At 41.6% G+C, this 27,269-nt stretch overlaps 1 protein-coding gene across 1 annotated transcript in view; it reads left to right on the forward strand.

Moving 5' to 3' along the window:
- Positions 1-27,269, forward strand: part of PTPRT (protein tyrosine phosphatase receptor type T) — a 795,219-nt gene that overhangs the window by 675,261 nt on the left and 92,689 nt on the right. Inside the window, exon 19 of the mRNA XM_047852741.1 lies at positions 25,627-25,817. Coding sequence (XP_047708697.1) covers positions 25,627-25,817 — 191 coding nt within the window. The remainder of the gene's footprint in view (positions 1-25,626; positions 25,818-27,269) is intronic.

The following is a 27,269-nucleotide window of genomic DNA, read 5'->3' on the forward strand; positions in this document are numbered from 1 at the left end:
GTCTGGGAAGGTTCTGGGAGACAATGGGCACTCATTACATGGATCCAATTTCTGTGCTCATAGAGAGTTGGCTTCCTCATACCATTTGTCTTGGAAGCTATTTCTTTGGCTATTGAAACTCACCTAGTAGAAAGGAAGTGAGTTGGTTTACTAGGTGAGAAGAAGCTAAGATGAGTTGATAGAGTATCAGTAGGAAATAGAACTAGGCTCCTCAGGCTGTGTCAAGTTGATCCAGGAAAACATGGAGGAGTTGAATTTTAAAGGATGAGTGTTATGAGTTTGTCAAGACAGAAAGAAAGAAATATGTCACTGTTCTTTGCCTTGTTATAATATACCATATCAACATTTAATGGCCTAAATCAACAGTCACTGTATTTTGTTTGTAATTCTGTGGGTCAGGGGTTTGGGCAAGGCACAGCAGGGATATCTTGTGTCTGCTTGAAAATGAAGAGACAGCTGGAATGACTTCAATGGCTGGAAATGACTGGGGCAGCTATTCAAGGTCCATATGTTTGGGGCCTCAGTTCTTCCTTAAGTGGCATCTGCTAGGGATGGAATGCCCAAATGCTCCTTTATTTGCACATCTGACCCCTTGGTTGAAATTGCTAGAACAACCAGGGCTAGCTGGCATTGTTCTTTCTCTATGCATCTAACTTAGGCTTCTTTGTAGCATGGCAGACTTATGGCAATCATACTTCTTGCATGATGGTTGGCTCCCCCCAGAGCAAGTGTTCCAAGAAGGCCAGGAGGAATGCCAGTCTTATTAAAAACCAGGCATCACCTCTGCTGGCCAGAACTGGCTAACATCATCTCTTTTGCTTATCATTATTAAAACCAGTGACAAGCCAGCCTAAGAGTGGAGAAACAGGCTCCACCTCTCAATAAGAGAAATGGCATATGCCTACAGGAAGGGAAGGACTCAATTGTGGTCCTCTTGGAGGTGAACTACCACACTGTTCTAAAGGAAGAGAAGAGTACATGTACAGAGGCATAGAGGTACAAGAAAGTCTACTTGCCTGTAATCAAGAACAGGGGTGCCTGAGTGGCTCAGTTAGTTTAGCACCTGACTCTTGATTTGAGTTCAGGTCATGATCCAAGGGTCATTGGATTGAGTCCTGGGTCAGGCTATGCACTTAGTGTGGAGCCTGCTTAAGATTCTCTCTCTCTCTTTCCTTCTGTCCCTCTCCCCACTCATACTCTGTCTCTCTAAAATTAGAAAAGTGAATAAATAAATAGAAATACTTTCTAGAATTCCAGTTAGGTTGATAATTCTTCGATTACTAGCACAGTACAACAGTGTCTCTAAAGATTTTCAGCATCTAGAAAGAGCCTTTGGTAACTCCTTGTAAGTGTAAGTGCATTGCCTAAAATACAGAGTCCAAAATATGTCAGTGATGTTAACTTCTCTGTAGGGCCTGAGAGAAAATGTGAAGAGCAGAGATAGAGCTTCGGGTCCTTGTCCAAGGTGCTGATTGTCCTTGAAGTCAAGCACCCTGACCCTTTTCTCAGAAAGTCCCTTCCTTTGGACTTGTAATTAGGAATATTCTGACCTTTTGGAGTGTTAGTTGCATGAGGTTAAGTGGTAGGAGATTAACTTGGAAAAATAATCAAGGACTATGTTTTAAAGGGTCTCAAAAACCTGTGAGTTGGAAATTTATTGTTTTCTGCAAGGAGCTAACACAGATCTTAAGAAGTGGATGGGCAGGGATGAGCCTAATTTTGGAAAGATCATCCTAGTGACAGTGAGGAGAATGTTATTGGAGTAAGGGTTAATAAGGCTAGTAAAATTCAGTATTGTCTCTGCATATATCAGATTCAGGGAAAGTGACTTAGCACAAAATAGTGGCGTCCATGGAAATTTTATTGTACACACATACCCACACCCACACATACACACATACCTGATTAGAGCATTAACATTCACTAAAACCCAACTAGTGGACCAACTATTTGTAATGAATCAGGTGATAGAGAAAGGATACTCTGTGACATTCCATTCTTGGGACTGTTGTTAAATCCAGAAGTATTGATTAGATCTCCCTGCTTGCTCCATATTTTCTTGATCAATCAATATTTTGATGCTTTGATGCCTGGAAATACTTGCAGATGTTTTAAATGAGTGTCCTTATTCAGCTAATGTCTCATTGGGCCAGTTCAGTTTTTCCAAGGTGAAAGCCCTTTTCATCTTCAAGGTCTTTGATGTAGGTCAGATGAAATTCCCTCAGATCTATAGATGTGACAGAGACTCAGAAAGTAAGACAGTCATTCCAGACTAGCAGAGTCACTTCTGCTGCCGCTGCTGCAGTGAAGACCTGTGTGGTCCTCCACTGAGTCTTCAGCCAGCTGTGCTCTAGCAAATGTATGCACTTGCAAATCTGGTCCCTGGGCTCTCTCTTATTAATAACCCTTCTTATTCTATCCATCACTCTCATGTCAAATTGATCATCAGCCAAGGTTTGCCTAATAATTCAATATCATTATTATGCTTTACTTATAAAATAAGTACTTGACTAGCCTGTTCTGCAATTTAAAAATGCAAATTTTTACCATGCCACTGCCCAGCCAAAAGCCTAACACAGGCTTCCCATTGTTCCCAGGATGAAGTTAAAATGCATCTCGTGGGCTACACAATTCAGAATGATCTGATTCCTGTCTATATCTTTGGTCTCATCTCTGGCTACTCTCTGGATTTCTCACTATAATCCAATTATATTAATTTTCTTTCTGTGCTTTGAAAACGCTAAGTATTTTCCAACATCATGACTTTCACAATTCTGTTTCACATTCCTCTTCCCAGAACATTCTTCCTGTCATTCATGGTTTAGCCCTTATTTATCCATCAGATCTGTGATTAACTGTCACCTTTTGAGGGCTTCCCAATCACCAATCTAAATAAGTGACCATTTATTCCTACTAGCCCTGTGTTCTACTCCTTCTTAGCATGTATCACAAGTATCATGTATGCAAATGTTTATTCACTGAAGATTTATTTGGCTCATGTCTGCCTTCTTCACTAACTTATAAGTCCAAGTGCAGAGGCCACTCCTATTTTGTCTACCACTGTATACCTGGAGACTAGTATAGTGCTTGGTATATAACATATACTTGGTCAGTATCTGTTGAATGAATTACTATGTTAATTTTGTGATCAAGATGGATCATAATGATTCGCTTTTAACTATTCTGTATTTGACCAGTTGTTGCGTGCTACTGGAAAGGCAAGGACCTTTAGGCATAGAGATGACTAATATAACTCGGGCTTTGATCCCATTGTGGGGGTAGGGAAACCAGAAGGGAGACCATTGTACTAGTCTGAGAAAGATATATGGGGTACACTTTGTAATTCCATGTCTTAGGAAGTTCTAATCTTTGTATCTTTGTCCTCGTCATTAATGAAAAAGGTCTCATCACCAAATAACTGGTTTCCTTGGACTCCACCATTCAGTGCAGGTCTGGAATACAGAAGGAACACTCTTCAGAACTGCTGTGTGACCCCAGCTTGCCCCTACCCTCATGACCTTCTCTTTCTCTTCCAGTGGCCTTTATGCTTCTAGGTTATTTTTCTTTCCACACCCTCACCCCAATCACTGTTTACCCTCCTCCAACGTGATCCCCTTGTGGATCTTCCCAATGTCTGGGAAAATGGGAAAAGAATGTTCCTGCTAAAGGCTCCCAAAGCCAGGTGCCTGATGCATTCAAGGAAAAGCAAGGAAACCAAGACCCCATGCCAGCTCAAGGGTCTAGATAACAAGGTTTTCATGATGAAAAGTCTGCATTATTCTTCATTGTATAGCATTTGCAATTCCAAACCAGTGGACCCCAAGAGAAGCACAGACTTCTCTGATTCCAAATCCTTCCAGAAAGCACCAGTGTAAATGGGATTGCCCCAAGATGCTTCTAAAGGACAACAAATACCCTTATACCTTATGAGGGCTGAGTCCCACTGCCATGCTAGCTTTCTGAAGCTGAAGCCACTGCTTTCAGGATCTCTCCTTGGTGCTGATTCTGATCTTAGCCCCTTAATGTCCTTCCTCCTTCTGCTTGCCTATTACTGGGTTCTGCTATGACTCCAACCTAGCTATACTGGACTATTCCAAGTTCTCATTTAAGCTACTCACCACTCTAGTCCCATAATGATTCCCTGCCTGTCCCCCAAATCTAGTACATCTACCCCATTCAGACTTACTCACTTAGTCCCTGCTTGGCATGGAGCCCAGTGTAATGCTGTCAAGGATGTTAGCTGGCACAGTCACTTCTGTCATTGTTTTCTAAAAGCATAGTTGCTTTTTCAACTGACCCTAGACATGGTGAGTGTTTAGTCACCATTCCAAGTCATTTATTTAGCATGAAAATTTATTAGTTAGGCCATTGTTTAGCAAATTCATCACATTGCACTTTTTACTTAGCAGAATCACTTAATTAGTGTTTTATTACTGGAATTGACTGTCAATTATGTGGCTAATTCATTTACTTAGGGAATGAATTTTTTATCTCGGTAAGGCAATTCAAAGTGCACTGTTAACTCTTTAATGATTAAAGACTGTTGTCAGTGGCAATTCATGTTGTAAGGAAAATTAAACCATTTATTTCCCTTGAAGAATCAGATGTTGGGAAAATCTTTGGAAAAGTGTAGAGGGAGTAGTTTAGAACCTTGCAAAAATTAAAGAACCTTCATTAACCGAAAGACTCAGAACACTTGGCAAAGCTGAATAAAACTGGCTGGAGAGTTTTCATTGGACTCATTTCAATAAATTATTATACTCTTATATGTGTATATTGCTGTAAATGTCTGTAATGCTCTTTGATTTACATTATTTTGGGGGCCTCTCACAAAAACATTGTAGAGTGACACTAGAGTTTATGGTTGGCAGCCTCTAAGGCAGCCCCAGTGATTCTTGTCTCTTATTACACCTTCCTATAAAATCCCTTCCCTTGGATCCCTTCCCTAGTGACTGGCTTATAATGAATGAAATATGGCAAAGTATTAGGGTTTAACTTTCAATATTAGGTTATAAAAAATACTATGGCTTCCATTTGATGCTTTCTCTCATTCTCGCATTAACCTGCTCTGTGGGAAGCCAATTGCCACGTTGGGGGTTGCCCTATGAAGAGACCCACTGAGCAAGGAACTGAGGGAGGTCTCCAGGCAATATCCAGAAGGGACCTGAGTCCCTTAACTCAAATATCCCCTGAGAAAATCAATCTTCCAAAATCACATGAATGAACTTGGAAATGGATTCTCCCACAGTTGAGTCTTCAGATGTGACCATAGTCACAGCTGATAGCTGAATGCAACCTCATGAAAGAGCTTGAACCAGAAGTACCCGTTAAAGGCTACACTGATCCCCAGAAATTCATGTTGTAAGGAATGATCCATTGTGAGGCAGTAGATGTTTGTTATTTTAAGTTGCTAAGTTTGGGAATCATTTCTTATGTGGCATGGCTACATGCTACTACATGGTTTAGCATGTGCAGTGTTACAATAATTTACCAAAAGCCTTTTGGTTAATCAGTAGTAAAGCCAGCATTTAACCTCAGCTCTTCTGATGCATTGCTGTAGACAAAAAAAGAACATGAACTACAGTGAAGACACCTCATTGCAATTTTCAGGGGTCCTTAAAGTTTTTTTCTGTTAAGAGGCTGCTTTTCTAGAACAGTGGTTCCCTTGTGACCTGCACACCTCCATTACCTGGAGATGTCATTGGGATTCTGGAAAAGCTTGCTTGTGGAACTACTCTTCTTTGCCATGTTTCTATCAGGAATTGAGTCAAAATTTCCCTTTCTGGCCCCCAATCACTGCCCTGCTCCCTCATTGTATGGTTATAACTTTAGTTCCTCAACATGACTGGCTCAAACTAAAGCTATTGAATTATTAGGTGCAGAATGTGAAGCTAAGGTATTTATATTTCATATGTTCACTGACTGACTCTTGTATAGTACCAGGATAGGGATCCACTATATCAAATAAAGAAAGTTGCCATTTCATGGATCAACTTGTATAATACAGCAGGGCTGTAGGCTAGGGCTGCTAGGCTAAACCGTGATGTGCTTTATTAGTTCACATGCTACTTATGCATTGTTTACTTCACATATTTGGTACACATTGCTCTGTTAGCTCTAACAAGAGAACTATTAGGCATGTGTTCTTCCCAAAACAAAGGTCATCAGCTTTGGGTGCTTGAATTTTTTTCCTTGGTTGGTTTTGAACAGTACTAAGCTGTAGTACCTCATTCATTCACTAAGAGTAGAAAGGACAGTGTTTGCTTTACTTATGAGCGACTCTAGGATTGTTAATGTACAAATTGTATTTAACTCAAAATTGCCTCGGAGAGATCATCTAATCCATTGCTATTCAAAGTACAGGTCCATGCACCAGGAGTATCAGTATCACCTGAGATCTCATTACAAATGCACTCTTGGGCCACATTCCAGACCCACTGAGCCAGAATCTGCATTTTAAACTATTTCCAAATGATGTGCATTAAAGTTTGAGAAGCACTGGTCTAATCCAACTCTGTAACTTTAAGGTTAAGATACACAAAGGTGAAAATAGTTGTGCAAGACAATTTAGTGGCAAAACCAGGATGAAAACTCAGGTCTTGTAACTTCAAAACTGTGTTATTCCCATTCTGTTAATGCTCTGTTGTCTTAGTGGTTTATTATATCCACAAACTGCTTACGTATCCAGGGCATAGTTTGAAATGGGGAAACCAGACTGCTATCCACCCAGTACAATGGTAAACTCATTTCAAACAGCTGTTGCACATTTAAATTTCATCTCCGAGACAAGTTTAGCCATTTCATTTTCTGTTTCTTACACATCAATGAAATACAAAGTCACCTGTCAGGCTGAAAGTTGTAAAATCTGTCAAAATTGAGTTTTTCTAGTTTAGCTAAGTATTACTTTGCAACTGTTTTGCATACCTTTGTCTTATTACGATTTTGATGAATGAGAGGGAGAAAATAAGATAAGCCATGTTTTCAGTGTTGGGCATTATTTAAGGTTTTTTCCTCTCATCACACATCTTCCTGTGAGGATGGGGGTCTTGGAGTATAGCGATACATACGTAACAAATGCTGGGCTGGCCATTTTTAGTATGAGCACAACCCTAGAGACACTGATAATGTCTCATGTCCAACCTAAGCTGACAACCTTCAGTATGAGAGAAGCACAATGCATCTGGTGATAACTAAAATCACCACAAGCCCATCTGGGGAAGAAATGCATTTGGAGTAAATGTGGCTTCTTGCTCCCTACACCCATCAAGGCTAATGGAACTGAGGCAGGAAATAAAGATCTTGCTACTCTCACCATAGAAATAAAAGGGCATGAGAGATGAACCTTGAAAACAGGTATCATGTCTATCAGCAAGATGGCAGATGGGTTTCAGAGGGGCAGGTGTACTTACCAAATAAACAAGTATTTACTGAACAACCACTAGATCCTAGAGATGTATTGGTAAACAAGAGAGATATGGCATCTGCCTTCATGGAGCCTACAGTCTAGAGAAGGACACTAGACATTAAATAACTTAACTATTAATTGTTCAACCACTATTGTGATTCATGGAGATGACATCTATGTCCAGGAAGATACATTGTGGTTCACGAAGATGATATTGTTAGGCTCTAACATGATACTTTCAGATGGGGATAGGGGCAGATAGGAATGTTTTCCTTGATATCTTGAAATATTCATAAAAGTTAATAGATTTTTTAATAAACACCCATCCACTATTCATCACCTAAATTCTACTATTAACACTTTACCGCACTTATTTGATCACCTATTTCCCACCAATCCATCCCTCAATCCATCTTGATTTTTTGTGCATTGCAAAGGAAATTTCAGACATTAGTATACTTCCCTTCCCCCAAATACTGCACTTGCATATCAATAATGCAAGCTCAATGTTCTGTTTTTTCTTTTCAGGTAAAATTTACAAAGAAAAGCATGGATCTTAAGCTTTTGATTCCATGTGTTCAACGGTTGCATACACTTGTACAACCCAAGCCCCTAACAATATACAGGCAAGCCAGGAAGACCTCTCATGCCCGTGCCCAATCAAACCCTGCCCCCACTCCGCCTAATAGGTTACCACAGTTCTGCTGTTTTTTCCTACCATGGATCTGTTTGTCTATTTCAGAAGCGGTAGTGGCTTTTGAGCTGAGTTCTGAAGGATGAATAGGAATCCACTTGGCCTTGGAAGGTTCAGGAAGGTTAACAATTCCAGGAGAATAACACATCATGTACAGTTTCTCAGGTGGATAAGAACTTGCGTGGCTTCAGCCTAGTAAGCACAGGACTGACAGACACTAGATGAGGCAGACGCTAGACCAGAACCTTGAAACCATATTAATGATCAGGAATGTAGCTAAAGGGCAGTGAGCAGCCAATAAATGGCTTCAGCAGGGAGGTGACATGCTCAGCTTTGGACTTCTGAAAAATTATCATGCCTCATTGTAGAGAACAGAACATGGAGAAACAAGAAGGGATTCAGGGAGATGTGAAGACACTGTTCCAGCTCTTATGGAGAAAGAGAGAGGGGTAGCGTATATGAGGGTCCAGGCTGTGTCCATCCCTTCTTATATTGGACTGACCTCAGGTATGTTGCACTTCTAACAATTAAAAATCACAGTGTTTGGTTTTCCCTTTCTGACTTCATTTTTCAGTGATAGCATCCAGAAATCTTTTGTGGAAAACTATGGTTCAAAGAGGTTAAGTAACTTGCCCAAAGTCACACAGCCAGCGAGCGGTGGTATCACAGTTCTCCCTCAGGTGTATTAACGTTCAAAGCCTATACACTTTTCACCACTTCTGTGTCTTCAGGGAGTGATGGGAGTTTCTCAGCCTTTCTAATTGGAATCATTCTTCCCTCATTATATTAGATTCCTCGTCCACTCCAGAATGTTCAGGGTAGAAGACTGTGCCAGCAATCCCAACGAACTTGTGTGTACTTTGAGGACAAGCTCATCATCTGTAGCCCAGATTTTTCTTTAAGTGATGGTTTTGGGATGGGGGCAGGTGATCCAACATGACTCTACCAATAGGTGGTTTTATTTATTTTTATTTATTCTGGTTGTCGCTCTGCCAAACACAGAACTGACATGTAAGAGCCACCTGAATTTTCTCATGCTTGCAGCTCAACCAATCCCTCTATGTCTGTCTTACACCCTTCCTCATACAATCTCAGTGTTTCCCTCTATTCAAACTCCTCTCCAAAGCCACCCCATTGTCACTCTTTTTTATGTTTGGAAGAATATCAAAACTACACAATTCACTGGTCTTTGTTATTTCTACTTCAAGTAACTGACCAAATATGTTCTTTGAAGTTCTTTTGAATATTCTGTTCACATTAACATGCATAGCCATATACAGATCTTCTTGCTGATAATATTAAAGAACTTCACAATAATATTAATCTTCCTAACAAGTGACCTCAAAGTTTCCTCTTACTTTTATAGACTTCATTCTCATCTGATAAGTAATACACTCCCTAGAAATCCATTTCTTCCCAGCCAGTTTTTCTATTACACTTTGTCATGAGTTTACAAATTTGTTTAAATACATATCTCAGTGTCTATTTATGGGGTATTTTTCTGTAAGTCAAAGTTCAGGTAGTCCATTAACCTTGAAACATCATTGTCTCTGAAAGTACAAATAAATGGTGGGTATGGAATAATTAAGCATTAGATATTGCAGGAAAGGACTTGTGTCTGCAGGAGCTAAAGAAAGCATTTTCAAAGTCCAGAATTGTATCCCTTCTCCTTTGTGCTTCAACAGTATGTTTCCAGGATCCCGCATACACCCCCTTACTTCCTAGTTTGATCACTAAATACACAGGACCCCAAGCACCCTGTTGTTGCTGTAGGTATGTTGCTTCTGGCAACGCCCAGTGATCTGCATTTTTATTTCTGTTGAATTCGGTTTATAAAACCTACGTGGTAGAATACTGGTATCAGCACATTAGCTGTCTTGTTCTCCCACAGATCTTCTTGAAATTGTGACCAAAAAAAAATGATTTTAAAAGTTTTTTTTAAAATAGCAAAATCCTTTTTTCAGAAACAGTCATACCCAGAAGTCTGTTTTATGAAACAGATATAAAACCATCTTGCTCTGATTAGAGAAAAGGTGAGGGAAAACCCATGGGCTTTCCAGGCCATGCTCGCACATGCACACACACGTACATGCACAAAACTCGTCACGGATCCAATCCTCTGACCCACAGCAAACTCTGAACAGAGGTCTCCCTTCCTAACTCTGGCTCAGTGTGGACACCAAGGCCACAGACTAAGAATTCACTCGTTCCCTCCCCTCTAGACCCCATAGGCGAAACTTTCCACTGTATGTTTTACAAAAAAATGAACATAATGACCCCAACCACTAGTCATTTGAACAGGAAAATACTGGTGGCTTTTAATTAACAGGACATGGGTCATAAGAGCAAGGCTATCACATGAATGACACTTTAACATTGAGCAGTGTATGGAATGCACAGCCATTGTGGCAGCCCTGTGGGCCCCTGGAACATAGGAGCATCAGGAAAGATGAGGCTCCAGCTGGTGGGGCTCTTCCAGACTTAGGGTTTCACAGAGAGGCATTTCTTTTCATTATTGCTATAGTCACCCAGGGTCCAATAACCAGCTCTCAGCTTAGAGACAAGAGAGCAACTCAAAGGCTAGTGTTCTCTTGCATGAAGGATCCTTATGCCGGAACTGCTGCTGCCTTTTGGCTGTGGTAGTGGCCACAGGAATATGTGATACAGTTGTATGAAACTAAACACATGAGCACACCCCCACACGAATACACACACACGTGTACACACACACACACACACACAAAAGTGCACACACACACACACACACACAAAAGGTTTATTCTAAACCTGGTAGAATCTGAATGCAGTCAGTGGAATGTGTCTGTGTCATTTTCCTGATTGTGATGTTGTGCTGTGGTTACGCAAGATGCTAACATTGGGGAAAACCACGTGAAGGGTATGAGGGACCTCTCTGCATTATTTCTCATGGCTGCACGTGAATCTATAATCCTCTCAAAATAAAACTTCTTGTTTAAAAAGAGCTGGTGCTCTGGTGATGGGCTGAGGTAGAACTTCTGGTTCTGGTCACATCCATCACCGTCTTCAGATGTCCTTCATGGTTTTCCCAGGCATCTACTCACTCGCCAATAATCGAGCATGTGATAATAGCATCCTGCCAATTTCTAACAATTGTGAAGTGGCTTATTTGTGTCTTTTTTTCTTCATCATTTTTGGCAGAAGTTTGTCAGATTTATTGGTGTTTTCAGAGGAAACAGCCAGCTTTTGCTTTTCTTCAGCATCTCTGTTTATCTTTAACTTCTATTGTGCTCCATTAACATCTGTTCTTATATTTATTTACTTATTTTCTACTTCAAATGACTATATTTTTCATCTCTTGAAGTTAAGTTTGTACTTCTCAAATTGACTCATCCTTTTTCCATGATGTGCTGCATTATTGCCGTGGTTCATAATCCACCCCCCCCCCTCATTTTCTCTTTAATCAATCTGCATGTATTTATTTTATGGCCCCTTTGATTGTTTTATTATTTTCAATTCTTGGGAGGCACATTTCTCTGTGTACCACGTCTGCCGACTCTCCCTCACAGGAATAAGCTTCTTCACACGGCTTGTCTTTCTTTATGTTTTGTTTTCCACTATGAATTTATCATTAGTGGAAGTAGTTTTGTTCTGGGGGAATTCACGTGTCTTGGATTATGAAAATACCTCCATAGGGTGGTTTCCCATTTGCCTGTCAGGACAGAGGGTTTTGTATGTTGCTTTCTATGTTTGCAGTTCATCACACAAGTAGCTATGGACCCCAGACCCACGTGTGGTAGAAGTCCAGGGTTTCTTTTGTTCTGTTTTTGCTTCTATTTGAAAGCTATCCACCCTTGTTTTTATTCTACTAATTGATACCTTCAGCTCACAAACACTCACACACACACACACACACACACACGCGCACACACACACACACACTTAGATATGCACACCCATGCTTGAAATTAGATCCTTGAACTAAGATCAAGATTGAAATAATATAGATTGACTATCCATTTATGAAGGATGAAGGAGTTGATACGCTTTTATTTCTGGTGATGCATCAGTCACCCACATCTTTTTGTTGGTAAAATTTCAGATTTTAGCCAAGAATTGTTATTTTAGATATTTTTACATACATTTTCTTTTCTCTTTTATTCATGTTTGTTTTGATTTTTATTCTCCTATCTATGTTTAACTAACTTTGGTGTTGAACAAATCAATTCTTTTATAACATGATTTCCTCCAGCGTCCTGGGGTTTTTACTTTTTATTTTTTCCCTTATTTCCCTACCTCCCCAAGCCTCTGGAAAAGAATCCGAGCCAGTATAATTTCTGAGTCTTTGTATAGCAGGTAATATCTTCCTGGAACCTCACGAGTGAAAAAACAACTTACATCATTGTATAATTTTGGGGTCACAGCCTTCTTCCCTCAAAAACTTTCTTCCATCACTTTCTGGCATTTAAATTTGGGCAAGGGAAAATAGAGTTAGTGTTGTTGCTCTTCCTTTATAGATAACCATTTATTCCAGCCTACATGTTTATCTAAGTGCTTTTTCATCAATAGTATTTAATAGTATTTAAGCAGTTATATCTGGAGACTTATTCTATCTTTAAGTTGTACACAGAGAAGGGCACCTGGGTGGCTCAGTTGGTTAAGCGTCTGACTCTTGGTTTTAGCTCAGGTCATGATCTCACAGTTCATGGGATTGAGCCACACATTGGGCTTTGTCCTGACAGTTTGGAACCTGCTTGGGATTCTCATTCTCATTCTCTCTGTCTCTCCCTCTGTCTCTCCCTCTGTCTCTGTCTCTCCCTCTCCCTCTACTTCTCCCTCTCCCTCTGCCCCTTCCCTGCTCTCTCTCTTTCTCAAAATAAATAAATAAACATTTTAAAAATATTTTAAACATAGGGGAAGGGAAAGAAAAATAAGATAAAATCAGAGAGGGAAGCAACCCATAAGAGACTCTTAAATACAGAGGACAAACTGAGGATTGCTAGAGGGGAGGCAGGTGGGGGATGGGCTAAATGGGTGACAGGCATTAAGGAGGGCACTTGTTGCGATGAGCACTGGATGTATATGTAAGTGATGACTCACTGGGTTCTACTCCTGAAACCAACACTACACTGGATGTTAACTGACTGGAATTTAAATAAAAAAAAAAAAAGAACACACATACAAAAAAGAACACACACAAAATATTTTTATTATTATTTTTTTAATATATGAAATTTATTGTCAAATTGGTTTCCATACAACACCCAGTGCTCATCCCAAAAGGTGCCCTCCTCAACACCCATCACCCACCCTCCCCTCCCTCCCACCCCCCATCAACCCTCAGTTTGTTCTCAGTTTTTGAGAGTCTCTTATGCTTTGGCTCTCTCCCACTCTAACCTCTTTTTTTTTTCCTTCCCCTCCCCCATGGGTTTCTGTTAAGTTTCTCAGGATCCACATAAGAGTGAAAACATATGGTATCTCTCTTTCTCTGTATGGCTTATTTCACTTAGCATCACACTCTCCAGTTCCATCCATGTTGCTACAAAGGGCCATATTTCATTCTTTCTCATTGCCATGTAGTACTCCATTGTGTTTATAAACCACAATTTCTTTATCCATTCATCAGTTGATGGACATTTAGGCTCTTTCCATAATTTGGCTATTGTTGAGAGTGCTGCTATAAACATTGGGGTACAAGTGCCCCTATGCATCAGTACTCCTGTATCCCTTGGGTAAATTCCTAGCAGTGCTATTGCTGGGTCATAGGGTAGGTCTATTTTTAATTTTTTGAGGAACCTCCACACTGTTTTCCAGGGTGGCTGCATCAATTTGCATTCCCACCAACAGTGCAAGAGGGTTCCCATTTCTCCACATCCTCTCCAGCATCTATAGTCTCTTGATTTGTTCATTTTGGCCACTCTGACTGGCATGAGGTGATACCTGAGTGTGGTTTTGATTTGTATTTCCCTGATAAGGAGCGACGCTGAACATCTTTTCATGTGCCTGTTGGCCATCCAGATGTCTTCTTTAGCAAAGTGTCTATTCATGTTTTCTGCCCATTTCTTCACTGGGTTATTTGTTTTTCGGGTGTGGAGTTTGGTGAGCTCTTTATAGATTTTGGATACTAGCCCTTTGTCCAATATGTCATTTGCGAATATCTTTTCCCATTCCGTTGGTTGCCTTTTAGTTTTGTTGGTTGTTTCCTTTGCTGTGCAGAAGCTTTTTATCTTCATAAGGTCCCAGTAATTCATTTTTGCTTTTAGTTCCCTTGCCTTTGGGGATGTGTCGAGTAAGAGATTGCTATGGCTGAGGTCAGAGAGGTCTTTTCCTGCTTTCTCCTCTAGGGTTTTGATGGTTTCCTGTCTCACATTCAGGTCCTTTATCCATTCTGAGTTTATTTTTGTGAATAGTGTGAGAAAGTGGTCTAGTTTCAGCCTTCTGCATGTTGCTGTCCAGTTCTCCCAGCACCATTTGTTAAAGAGACTGTCTTTTTTCCATTGGATGTTCTTTCCTGCTTTGTCAAAGATGAGTTGGCCATACGTTTGTGGGTCTAGTTCTGGGGTTTCTATTCTATTCCATTGGTCTATGTGTCTGTTTTTGTGCCAATACCATGCTGTCCTGATGATTATAGCTTTGTAGTAGAGGCTAAAGTCTGGGATTGTGATGCCTCCTGCTTTGGTCTTCTTCTTCAAAATTCCTTTGGCTATTCGGGGCCTTTTGTGGTTCCATATGAATTTTAGGATTGCTTGTTCTAGTTTCGAGAAGAATGCTGGTGCAATTTTGATTGGGATTGCATTGAATGTGTAGATAGCTTTGGGTAGTATTGACATTTTGACAATATTTATTCTTCCAATCCATGAGCATGGAATGTCTTTCCATTTCTTTATATCTTCTTCAATTACCTTCATAAGCTTTCTATAGTTTTCAGCATACAGATCTTTTACATCTTTGGTTGGGTTTATTCCTAGGTGTTTTATGCTTCTTGGTGCAATTGTGAATGGGATCAGTTTCTTTATTTGTCTTTCTGTTGCTTCATTGTTAGTGTATAGAATGCAACTGACTTCTGTACATTGATTTTGTATCCTGCAACTTTGCTGAATTCATGTATCAGTTCTAGCAGACTTTTGGTGGAGTCTATCGGATTTTCCATGTATATTATCATGTCATCTGCAAAAATTGAAAGCTTGACTTCATCTTTGCCAATTTTGATGCCTTTGATTTCCTTTTGTTGTCTGATTGCTGATGCTAGAACTTCCAGCACTATGTTAAACAACAGCGGTGAGAGTGGGCATCCCTGTCGTGTTCCTGATCTCAGGGAAAAAGCTCTCAGTTTTTCCCCGTTGAGGATGATGTTAGCTGTGGGCTTTTCATAAATGGATTTTACGATCTTTAAGTATGTTCCTTCTATCCCGACTTTCTCAAGGATTTTTATTAAGAAAGGGTGCTGGATTTTGTCAAAGGCCTTTTCTGCATCGATTGACAGGATCATATGGTTCTTCTCTTTTTTTTGTTAATGTGATGTATCACATTGATTGATTTGCAAATGTTGAACCAGCCCTGCATCCCAGGAATGAATCCCACTTGGTCATGGTGAATAATTCTTTTTATATGCCGTTGAATTCGATTTGCTAGTATCTTATTGAGAATTTTTGCATCCATATTCATCAGGGATATTGGCCTGTAGTTCTCTTTTTTTACTGGGCCTCTGTCTGGTTTAGGAATCAAAGTAATACTGGCTTCATAGAATGAGTCTGGAAGTTTTCCTTTCCCTTCTATTTCTTGGAATAGCTTGAGAAGGATAGGTATTATCTCTGCTTTAAACGTCTGGTAGAACTCCCCTGGGAAGCCATCTGGTCCTGGACTCTTATTTGTTGGGAGATTTTTGATAACCGATTCAATTTCTTCGCTGGTTATGGGTCTGTTCAAGCTTTCTATTTCCTCCTGATTGAGTTTTGGAAGAGTGTGGGTGTTTAGGAATTTGTCCATTTCTTCCAGGTTGCCCAATTTGTTGGCATATAATTTTTTATAGTATTCCCTGATAATTGTTTGTATCTCTGAGGGATTGGTTGTAATAATTCCATTTTCATCCATGATTTTATCTATTTGGGTCATCTCCCTTTTCTTTTTGAGAAGCCTGGCTAGAGGTTTGTCAATTTTGTTTATTTTTTCAAAAAACCAATTCGTTGATCTGCTCTACAGTTTTTTTAGATTCTATATTGTTTATTTCTGCTCTGATCTTTATTATTTCTCTTCTTCTGCTGGGTTTAGGCTGCCTTTGCTGTTCTGCTTCTATTTCCTTTAGGTGTGCTGTTAGATGTTGTTTTGGGGATTTTTCTTGTTTCTTGAGATAGGCCTGGATTGGAATGTATTTTCCTCTCAGGACTGCTTTCGCTGCATCCCAAAGCGTTTGGATTGTTGTATTTTCATTTTTGTTTGTTTCTATATATTTTTAATTTCTTCTCTAATTGCCTGGTTGACCCACTCATTCTTTAGTAGGGTGTTCTTTAACCTCCATGCTTTTGGAGGTTTTCCAGACTTTTTCCTGTGGTTTATTTCAGGCTTCGTAGCATTGTGGTCTGAAAGTATGCATGGTACAATTTCAATTCTTGTATACTTATGAAGGGCTGTTTTGTAACCCAGTATATGATCTATCTTGGAGAATGTTCCATGTGCACTCGAGACACATACAAAAAAAGAACACACAAAAAAATATTTTTTAAAAAAAGTTGTACACGGAGAACTTTTTGCTTTTGAAGGTTGCATTTTTTATTCTGCCAAAGAGCTGTTTTTACAGATATCCTTTATTATTGCATCTGCGTCATTTATTCTCTTCTTTAGTAACACCACTATGTCTTTTCTGTGTCTGTTTTCTGTTCTCTGAAAATGTCTTTCTGGTGTCTGAGCACATGAACTCATGAGCGCACATGAGCAGGTAGGGACAGAGGACCTAGAGTCCCCTGCAGGTTAGTTGTCCTCAAGTTTCTGCCTGTTGCTTATTCTCATTCCAGGCTCCAGTGTCCACGTTAATACCACTGTTGTGTTTGGGTTTCCTTAAAATCTCCCCTTTCCTCACCCAGCGAAGTTTTTTCCATTTGTTATTTTATTTTTTTTAATGTTTATTCATTTCTGAGAGACAGAGCACAAGCAAGAGTGGGGCAGAGAAAGAGAGAGACAGAGAGACAGAATCCAAAGCAGGCTCCATGCTCTGAGCTGTCAGCACAGAGCCTGACGCAGGGCTCCAACTCACAAACCTTGAGATCATGACCTGAGCAGAAGTCAGACACTTAACTGACTGAGCCACCCAGGCATCCCTTGCCATTTGCTTCTTGACCCACAATTTGAAAAAAATGTTCTCAGTAATCTTTCACTTCCTTTATTCTTCTGTGTTTTCTTGAATTTTGTTCCCAAGAAAATACACGCAATCTAGAATTCGTTTCCATTTCCCGTTGTTTAGGTTAACATGCCAGTAACAGGAGAAAAAAAGAAATCAAACTGGCTTAAACAGTATATTAACATGTCAGCTCACAGAACTGGAAGTCCAGAGTTTAGGGCAGTTCCCAGGGTTGGTTGAAGTATCATTACGGACCCAAATTCTGGTAAGCTCTTCACTTTACCAGCTCATGTTGGCATTGCCTTCTTCTTGGTTCTCCTCATGGGTGCAGGATTGCTTTAGCAGCTCCAAGCATCAAACCCACAAATGGTGTAATGCCCAATAGGAGAGAGAGGCCCCCGGAACAGCCTTCTTAGAGATAGAGAAATCTTTCCCAGAAACCCCCTCCTATCTCACTAAAAACTTTTGAAAAATTGGCAAAGAAGATAAGAGCTCCTGATTGGCTTAAGGAAATCCCAATTTGACCCTATATCTAGGAATAGGGTCATCTACCTGAGTCACGAGGAAAATGTGTGGGCACCTAAACTAATTTGAGGGCTCTGCCAGAAAGGATAAAGGTAGGGGATGATGGTTGGGTAAAAAGTCAACACTGGCTGCTTTTTTACTTTTGAAATTTATATTTTTCTCTGCCTTCAGAGTATCATTTTCCTTATTTTTAATATGGTAGAATTTTCTAAGACCATGTTGTTTCATTTCTGTTTACTTACTATAAAAAAGGAGGAGAAAATTTCTCCAGGACTGGTGTTTGCTGTAAACAGAGCAGGAAGATTCTCACTGTTGTCCTTACTGCCCAACTGGCGGGAACCCTTTTCTTGTGGCTTAAGCAGAAGGAGGAAGGGATGTTGACAGCCCCCATCCCTCTGCAGAGTGTCTGATACCATCCCTCCATCTGATCTGAGTGCTATGGAGGGAAGAATTTATGTTCTGCCCACAAAGAGGAGGATTGATCTCTTTATCAGAGGAAGTAAGTCAATCCAGAAGTCACCTTCCCCATGACTACTCCGGTCCCCCCCTTTTTTTTTCCTAATACTGAATCTGCTTCCTAGGGTATAAAGGTCTTTGTCTACATTCTTTGGCCTTTGCCATGTTAGAAACCCCAGTGAAAGCAGTTGAGGGGGAGAAAGGGCTTGGAAATACCCAGCCTCCCATATTTGGTCGCTTAATCTTTGATTATCAGAGCCCAGAGAAGGAAATAAGAAGGTGAAGCATTTTTTTTTCCTATCCTTCAGGCTAGTGTTACTTGAAGTAACAAAGAATCTCAGTGTCAGTTGCCAGTTATACAATGTCCATTTCAGCTCTGTAAAGTGTGGCGCAGCAGGGTGGCATTGTACTTACTACCAGTGTTACAAGTTCAACCCTACGCCATTTGGCCAGACTTCAGAAGGAGAAGGAGAAGAAAACATAGACAATATTTGTGGCCTTGAATTAGAGATTTCTTGCACAAGACAAAATAACCAACCATAAAGGAAGATAATTGATAAATTCAACCTGATCAAAATTAAAACTTATGCTTTTCAAAAGATACTATTAAGAAAATAAAAGGGTAAGCCTCAGACTGGGAGTAAGTATTTCCAAAACATACATATGATAAAAGGCTTATATCCAGATTACAAGTCAATAATAAGATAACCCTCTAAAAAAATGGGCCGAATATTTGAACAGACACCTCACCCAGAGAAGGAAAACAAATGTCACATAGGTACATAAAAATATACAAATTAAAATTACAGTGAGATCCTACTGTACAACCACTAGAATGCCTAAAATTAATAAAAGTTACCTAAAATTAATAGAACCGTGAAACAAGAGCTGGTGAAGATGTGTAGCAATGGGAGCAAACTAGCTATAAGCAAGAACATGGAAGAACCTCAAAAGCATCATGCTAAGTGAAAACATAGGAGCACCTGGGTGGCTCACTGGGTTGGGCATCCAACTTCCGCTCAGGTCATGATCTCACAGTTCATGAGCTCGAGCCCCACGTTGGGCTCTGTGCTGACAGCTCAGAGCCTGGAGCCTGTCTTTGGATTCTGTGTCTCCCTCTCTCACTCTGCTCCTCCCTTGCTAGTGTTCTCTCTCTCTCTCTCTGTCTCTCTCTCTGTCTCTCTCTGTCTCTGTCTCTCTCTCTCTCTCTGTCTCTCTCTCTCTCAAAAGTAAATAAACATTTTTTTTAAAAGCCCAGCCACAAAACACTGTATGCAGTATGATTGCATATATATGACATTCCAGAGAAAGCAACTACTGCAACAGAAAGCAGAGTAATGGTTGCCATATGCCAGGGCCAGGAAGTATTGGGTACTGAATGCAAAGAAAAAGAGAGAGAGAAGGTTATTTCACCTGCCGTTGCATTGAAAGGCAGTATATCCTGAGTAGATATGAGATGGGGGGGGAGGTGTGAATCTACTGTGTCTCAAGAAGTGCAAGTCAGTACACTTATACTAGTTGAAGTCCAGAATTTGGAAATATGGAACACAATTTTCTTACAACATGGCTCCTGAACTCAAGCCAACTACTTCATCTATGCTTCACCAAAGAAATTGCAATCCTTTTCAACCCAAGAGGGAAAATTGCCCTATGTTGAATCAGGTGAAAGGTGATTTTATACAATTTCAGAGATTTTTTTAAAAACTGTGACAAAATGAAGTCTCCATCTTCATACACATATGCAGTGTGATACTGACATAATTAATGGGTATTCCTCCCAAATTCTGATGCTAGGTTAGTTCACCGACTTACATTTTAATGCTATTATAAGTTTATTTTCTTGAGGCTTTACTGATATTTGGTAGCAATGGTGGGGATCAGGCAGTGCCTGCTAGCAGCCAGGGGTCACCTCGAGACGTCTTCCAATGGATCCCATTTAAGGTTACAACGACCTTCTTCCACGATGATAATGGTCATCGCCATCTCTGATGCCAATTACAAATAAAGATCTTAGTAATCTTTCTGAAGTCCCATAGCTAGAAAGTTGTGAGGTTCGTATCTGAAGCCAGATTTTGTCTTCAGGTTCTGTACTCTGACCCTGACACCTGCTGTTGCCACAGCACCCCCGCTGTGTTTGTTCTAATCACGTCTCCACTCTGAGCAGGTGAGCCCGCCTCATCCCCACCTCAAACCTTCTCTCCGGTCCCAGACTCTCCCCTCTCAGCAAGCAGTCTCCAGATATTTACCCATCCCCTCTTTGTGCTCTCCTGCCCTAAAGGGTACACAGATTGAGAGGAATTATTTTAGATGAAATAAGAAATAGAAACTATAGGAATTTGGTTGGCTAGTTAAGAAATTGTGTCTTGACTCTGTGGAGGCTTTTGCTCAGAAGAATGACTTGATCAAAGCTGTGTAAAAAGAACTGTGAAGGCAGAAAGACCCCTGGGGAACCTGATGGAATAGTCTTGTCATGGGGACTCAAACTAGGACAGTAACAGCAGGAATAGAGTAAAATATTTAGATGGCCATGGAGTGTGTCCTGAAGGAAAGAAGAGAGAAGCCCTAAAAGACTCCCCAGATGCTCTCGCCAGTCTGTGATTCTCATGTGCCAAACAGCACATCTTGTACAACATCAGAACAGCAATGGTTTCTTCCCTGTTCACCTGAAACCAGGCACTTGCAGGCATTATTTCATTGAATCCTCACAACACCTGTCTTTCCTGTATTATAGATGAAGATACTGAGCTGTGAAACTGTAGTCGCTTGGCCAAGATCATCGAGCCCATAACTGGGTGATGAAAAATACGAACCCCATTCTCTCTGATTCTGGGACCCAGACTCACAGCATTTCTCAGGGTCCTGCTCTTCTCATGGGACACGGTCAGGCCATTTCTTAAAAAGTTATATAAACATTGTAGTGAGCATTAAAAGTAAATGGCATGTTGCATCCATGGGCTAGAGCTGTCTTACACTAGATCAGTTGTCTCTGAAGTTCACTATAACTCTAAATCAGCTCTCTTTAGAACTTGACTTGGCTCTGGGTAAGTCTGTGTATACCTGCATTGCCCAGTAATCACCTATGCTGTTGAGCCCTGGAAACATGGCTAGTCTGAAGTGAGATAAGACTACACTGAAGCGGGGCACCTGGGTGGCTCCGTCACTTAAGTGTCCAACTTTGGCTCAGGTCATGATCTCGTGGTTCATGAATTTGAGCCCCACATCAGGCTGTGTGCTGACAGCTTAGAGCCTGGAGCCTGCTTTGGATTCTGTGCCTCCTTCTCTCTCTGCTTCTTCCCCACTCTCACTCTGTGTCTCTCTCAAAAATAAATAAACATTGAAAGAAATTTTAAGCTTACACTGAAGCAAGTGAAAAATTTTGTACTTTGGATTTCAAAGCCCTAGTACAAATAAAGAGTGTAAAATATATCATTAATGATTTTATACTGACTGTTGAAATATTATTTTGTGAATTGAGTCAAATAAAATTTATTTTTTAAAATAATTTGACTTAATTCACTTTGCCGTATTTAATGTTGCTACAAGAAAATTTTAAATTACTTATGTGGTTTGCATTACATTTCCTTGGACCTCTTTGCCCTATTATGTAACTCAAGTATTCTCCATTTCTGTTCTTCTTTTTCTCTAGATCTGTGCTGCCCAATATAGTAGCCACAAGCCACCATGTGGATAGTTAAACTGAAATTAATTAAAATTAAACAGAACTTAAACTTCAGTTCCTTGGTCACATTAGCCGCATTTCACATGCTCATGAGCCACACGTGGTTAGTGACTGCCATATTGCACAGCACAGATATAGACCATTTCCATCATCATGGGAGGTTCTATCAGACAGAGCCGATATAGGCTGTACATACTTATAGCAAAAAACCACAGAGGTGGGGTGTGAATGCCTGTAGCTTGAAAAACATTTCTGGAGTGCCCAGCTCCACAGCACATCCCCCTCCCATCTCCCAGGCACCTGTCCCTTCCCACCTTTGTTAGACTTGTTTATACACACCTTATCTCTTTTTCTTTCTTGCAAGGGCTGTGGCATGCTTATCTCCCTCTGAACACACTTTCCTCCACCCTCCTGTATGTATGTGGTATCTAACACCAAACTTTATACAATATAGGTACTCAGTAAATATTTGTTAACCAGTCAGAGTGGCAATTCCTACCAAGTAATTGGAAATATGTGTCTGGAGCTACAGGGAGATCTATAACGGGGATAAAAAAAATAGAAAAGTCAAGGCCAGAAGGAAGGAGAACCAGTAGAGGGACAGAGGAAATAGAGGGACTGTGGTGACCCAGGATCTCCTATGCATTACCCAAAAGCCCCTGACAGGCAACCACAGAAGTTGTTGCAGGGGAACTCCCAGGCTTAGGCAACAGCTATAGAAAAAGTGCAAAAGAAATCCAAAATATTATCATGTGATAAATAAACATGCAAAACCCATTAAGGAGAATTCAAAATTGCATGAAAACCAAGGGTCTGGTGAGGAGAAAAATGAGCAGCGTTCTCTCCCAGGGCCAGCTGGTTTGAGTTACATTTTATGAGCAGCATGTGAATTCCAGTGCCCTTGTTGAATTAGCCGCGGAATCGCACGTTAGTTTTAAGGCTCCCACTCGAATAGGAACATCATAACGCTTTTTAATTGGGGCTGATAAAAACGTAGCATTACTTGTAGGTTCCTGAGAGAAGTGAGTTGTGAAATTGGGTTTTCATTAAACCTAATGATGGAAAATTAAGTATAGTGCGTCTGGTGAAATGGGCTGTGATAAAAGGCATCACTTCTGCATTATCGGAGGTTAATAAGGAAATAGGTGAGGTAAGATACATTGGAGAAGGGAGTCCAACTAGTTGAATTAATAAACCTTGAAAGCCCCTTGGTTCTGAGCCTTTACAGCATCATTAGCACCAGCGTTGACATTATTACGAATGTTACAGCAATACAAAGTTGTTAAATTTCAAATGCATTTACTTTCCATTCCAGTGTTGGTTTTGCTGACACCAAGTTTACAATCTGTCTAGCACTGTGTTTAGGGAAAATATCCATATTGGTTTGGGGAACATTTGGCATCTCACAAAATTTGCCAGGTGCCCATTCCTAAGAAGCCTGTCTCTGCCAGGCAGTCAGTCCGTCTTCCAGGCAGTCCGTGCCCCAGGTCCTTTGAAAGACCATGGATCTCTGAAGACACCTGTCCCCATGTGTGATGGCGGTTTAGGTGGGAGACACTCACAGGGCTCCAGGCACTGACTCTGGCCCATGCTTTCCTGGGCGTCATGAAGTGCAGCATCCAGAGAAGTAAACAGAAATGCCCCTTCTCCATTCCCAACCCCACCATAGGGTCACAGGAGTGATACTCGCTGGAAGGGTGCCCCCTATCTGTGACAGCTGGGGCACCGGCAAGAACTAGTGTGTCCTTAAAGAAAGGAATTCTTCTTAAAACCCTTCAACAGCTTCCCTCTGGCTGGGAGATTCTCACATGTTCACAGCCTTCTTGACCTGCCTCACACCATCTCTGAGAGCTTTGCCCCCATCACGTGCCCACCCATCTCCTCCGCCCCTTCTCGGCCTCCTTCTCTTCCCTCAGTGTGGTTCCCTTCTTCGGCTTCTGTTCTTGTGCTTCAGGTGGTTCTTCTTGTCTGTCTGCCATACTGGACTGTCAAGTCTGGAGGGTGCGGTCTGTGTTGTGTGCATTGCCAGTGCCTACCACAGTCCCTGGCACATTGACAGTGAATTCTCAGTAAATTGGCCTCCTGATCACAAGGGTGTGCTGGAGAGTGAAAGCAGCCCCCACATTTGCAAGGCTCTCCATTTAATCAATGTCGTTGAAGATGTACTACATGTTACCTACAGTCACAGGAGGGAAAGGAAGCAGGATTTTTCTTCTGTGCAGTCCAGGAAGCTGTGCTAACATCTCACGTAGGCCCTTCTTCCTTGTACATAAGCCTTTGCGCTCTAGGTCTTTTTGTTGGCAATCCTTCCTTACTAGGAACAGTTTAGCTCTTGCTGTCACATAGGAGATTCCACTTCCACATACAGAAGCATTGTCTGAGGGATTATTATGACATGAGCGACAAACAAGCTAACAGGGAACACAGACTTTGAAAAGACAAGTTGCAGAAAGTCAGGAATATACACTGAAGCCTCCCTGGGAGTGACTGTGGCATAGGCTTAATGGGGTCTGTGTGGGTACCTTAATGTGCCTGAAAACACCAGGATCATCATCTGTGGCAGTTCTGATCTCATACATGCCACAACTGGAGGCTCTGGGGCATAGACAGTCCATGACTTTGGGAGGAGGTTGAGGAAACCAAGCATAGATGGTTGTGAACTGGCCCTGAAAGATCAACAATGTATGCCTGGCAGGGAGTCCATAGGGCAAGCATGTGGCTGTCCTGGCCAGAGGGGAACAGAGGAATTCAAATTTCCCCTCGGCATGCATCAATTTCCAGTTGGTGGGGGGGGCAGGAGGTGAGCCAGCAGAGGGCAGTTAGCATGACTCAGTGGGTATAGAGATTATTATCAAGGAGAGTACAGATCTTATATCAAGGAGAGATTTGATAAAGGAGATGGGGCATAGGACCCAGGCCTGGGAGAAGTAGCTGGCAGGACTGAAGGAAGAGGTTCAGCGACACTCCTGGATCAAGAGTGTGAACTGGTGGGGAAACTAGATAGTAGACAGAAGCCAAGCACGTTGCAGAGCCCAGAGCTGGAGAGAGCAGCTGAGGGGGTCAGGGTCCAAGACTGGCTTCAGTTCCTCCCAAGGATGTAGGCAGATGGAGCAGGAGCAGACACATGGCTCTGGTCTCCAGAGACCTGGGCTCTCCTCACTTGCAAGCAGGCACCAGAGATGATTTCCAGGCATCCTAGTTCCTAAACTGCTGTCTGGCTTCTCACTGGCTCTGAGATCGGCCCTAATTGGCCAAGACCACCCTCTCAAGCCTGGAGGAAGGACTGAGACAGGCAGAGGATGGCAGCTAACCTGGAACTTGGTCACTGCTCCATCGATAAGCACCCTTGAAATAGAAACACACCCAGGGTTATTGTGTTCATTGGTTCGTTTGTTGTTTTAATTTTTAAATCTGCCTCCACAGCCATGCGAGGGAAGCAGTGTCCTCAGCTTCCTGATCACTTGAGTCCTGAGTTAGTTCCCCTGCCCTGGGGGGTGGTGGAGAGGACAGAGGACAAAACTCTCATAGGTGATATGTGCTTTGCCCCCTTCTCTTTAAAGCAGATGGCAGCCGTGGGGAGCTGTCCCAGCCCACCCTCACGATCCAGACTCACCCCTACCGGGCCTGCGACCCTGTGGAGATGAGCTATCCCCGGGACCAGTTCCAGCCTGCCATCCGGGTGGCGGACCTGCTGCAGCACATCACCCAGATGAAGAGAGGCCAGGGCTATGGGTTCAAGGAGGAATATGAGGTAAGAGACCACCCTGTGGAGAAACTTCCTGATGGGCACAAAGGCTTCATGGGTGCTGAATCCTTGCGACTCAAAGGATGGTTCCCAGGCCAGCAACAACAGCATCGCTTGGGAGTGTGTTGGAAAGGCACCATCCCAGTCCCCACTCAGACCTACTGAATCAGTTTGGATTCCTGCCTTCCTTCAATAGGAAGATGGAAAGGATCAAGTCCCATATCCCACCTGTTGTAAAAAAAAAAGCCAGCCAGTCTCCCCTGCCAGTGATTTCCCGGAGACTTGCTTGCTCGTAGTCCCCTCTGGGCCCATTACCTTGCTTCTGCCGTGTTCTCAACACCCACCCCCTGAGTCACTTTCACCTCTGGTATCTGCTTCTCTCTCTTTGTACCTTCTCCTCACCCTGGCTTTGGACATCCCTTCTCTCCCTCCCCAAGGCAACTCCAGTGCAGAGGACTTGTGAGTAGTGGCTGTTACTGAGGTTTGGGGAATAACAGAAGGATTGCAGCAAAGTACAGGAAGTGCCTGAATAAAAGTCCTTCTGAGGTTCCGGCCTCCTGACAGGTCTCTGTCCACTCTGTCCCCAAAGTTCTTTGTAGTATCCTCAAATTTTTCCTTTTTTTTTTCAATTTTTCCCAGCATCCAGGAAAAGAATTCCCACGCTCTCCCCACACTCATTTGTTTATGCAAAACAGTTTAGCTTTCTCCGTCTCCCTCCTTTTGCTTCAGACCTTGCCCCTCAGGCCTCACCTTTTACAAAGAAGAAAATAAAATAGAAGGAAAAATTCATTAAGATGTTTTCCTGAACTAAAGAGCACCACCTCACTCCCCAGGAAGAATTTTGCAAGCCTCCTTGTGCAGCCAGCTTTGAAAACAACATTTCTTTCTTTACTTTTCCTTTCCTCTCTCTCTCTTTCTCCCCCTCTCCTCCTTCCTTCCCAAAATATCTTTCGAGCGTCTACTGTGTGCCAGGCTCTGAGTTATGTGTACTAGTTTTTGTAGGTTTTTTTTTTCACATGCACCATGTTCCCCAAATATGCTAGGGTCGGTAACACTGTATGCAGTGCAAACGCATTGACTAAGACTGTACATATTTGGAATTCTTGATAGTGCAGACTAAGTTTATCTCTCAGACTATATTCTGAGAAAGAGCTTACAAAGCAGTATTTCAGAAGCTATGTGAGCTCATGAAATTGTGCTAAACTTGGGGGGAGGGGCGGGCTGCTGAGTCCAGACAGCCAGATTCCAGTACAATAAACTGTGTGATATTAACATATCATTTTGCTACCTGAGTTTTAAATTCTTTATTAGTTGAATGGAGAGTTTGGATAAGGTGATGTCTAAAGACCTCTCTGGTCCTAAAATTTTACGAGAGTATAAAACACAGTGGCAAGGGGCATGTTTGACACATTTATGAGAACAAAAACGTTTATGTCCATGGATGTGAGTAATTACCAG

Source organism: Prionailurus viverrinus, chromosome A3, assembly GCF_022837055.1.
Source record: "Prionailurus viverrinus isolate Anna chromosome A3, UM_Priviv_1.0, whole genome shotgun sequence".
Taxonomy (NCBI): Eukaryota; Metazoa; Chordata; class Mammalia; order Carnivora; family Felidae; genus Prionailurus; species Prionailurus viverrinus.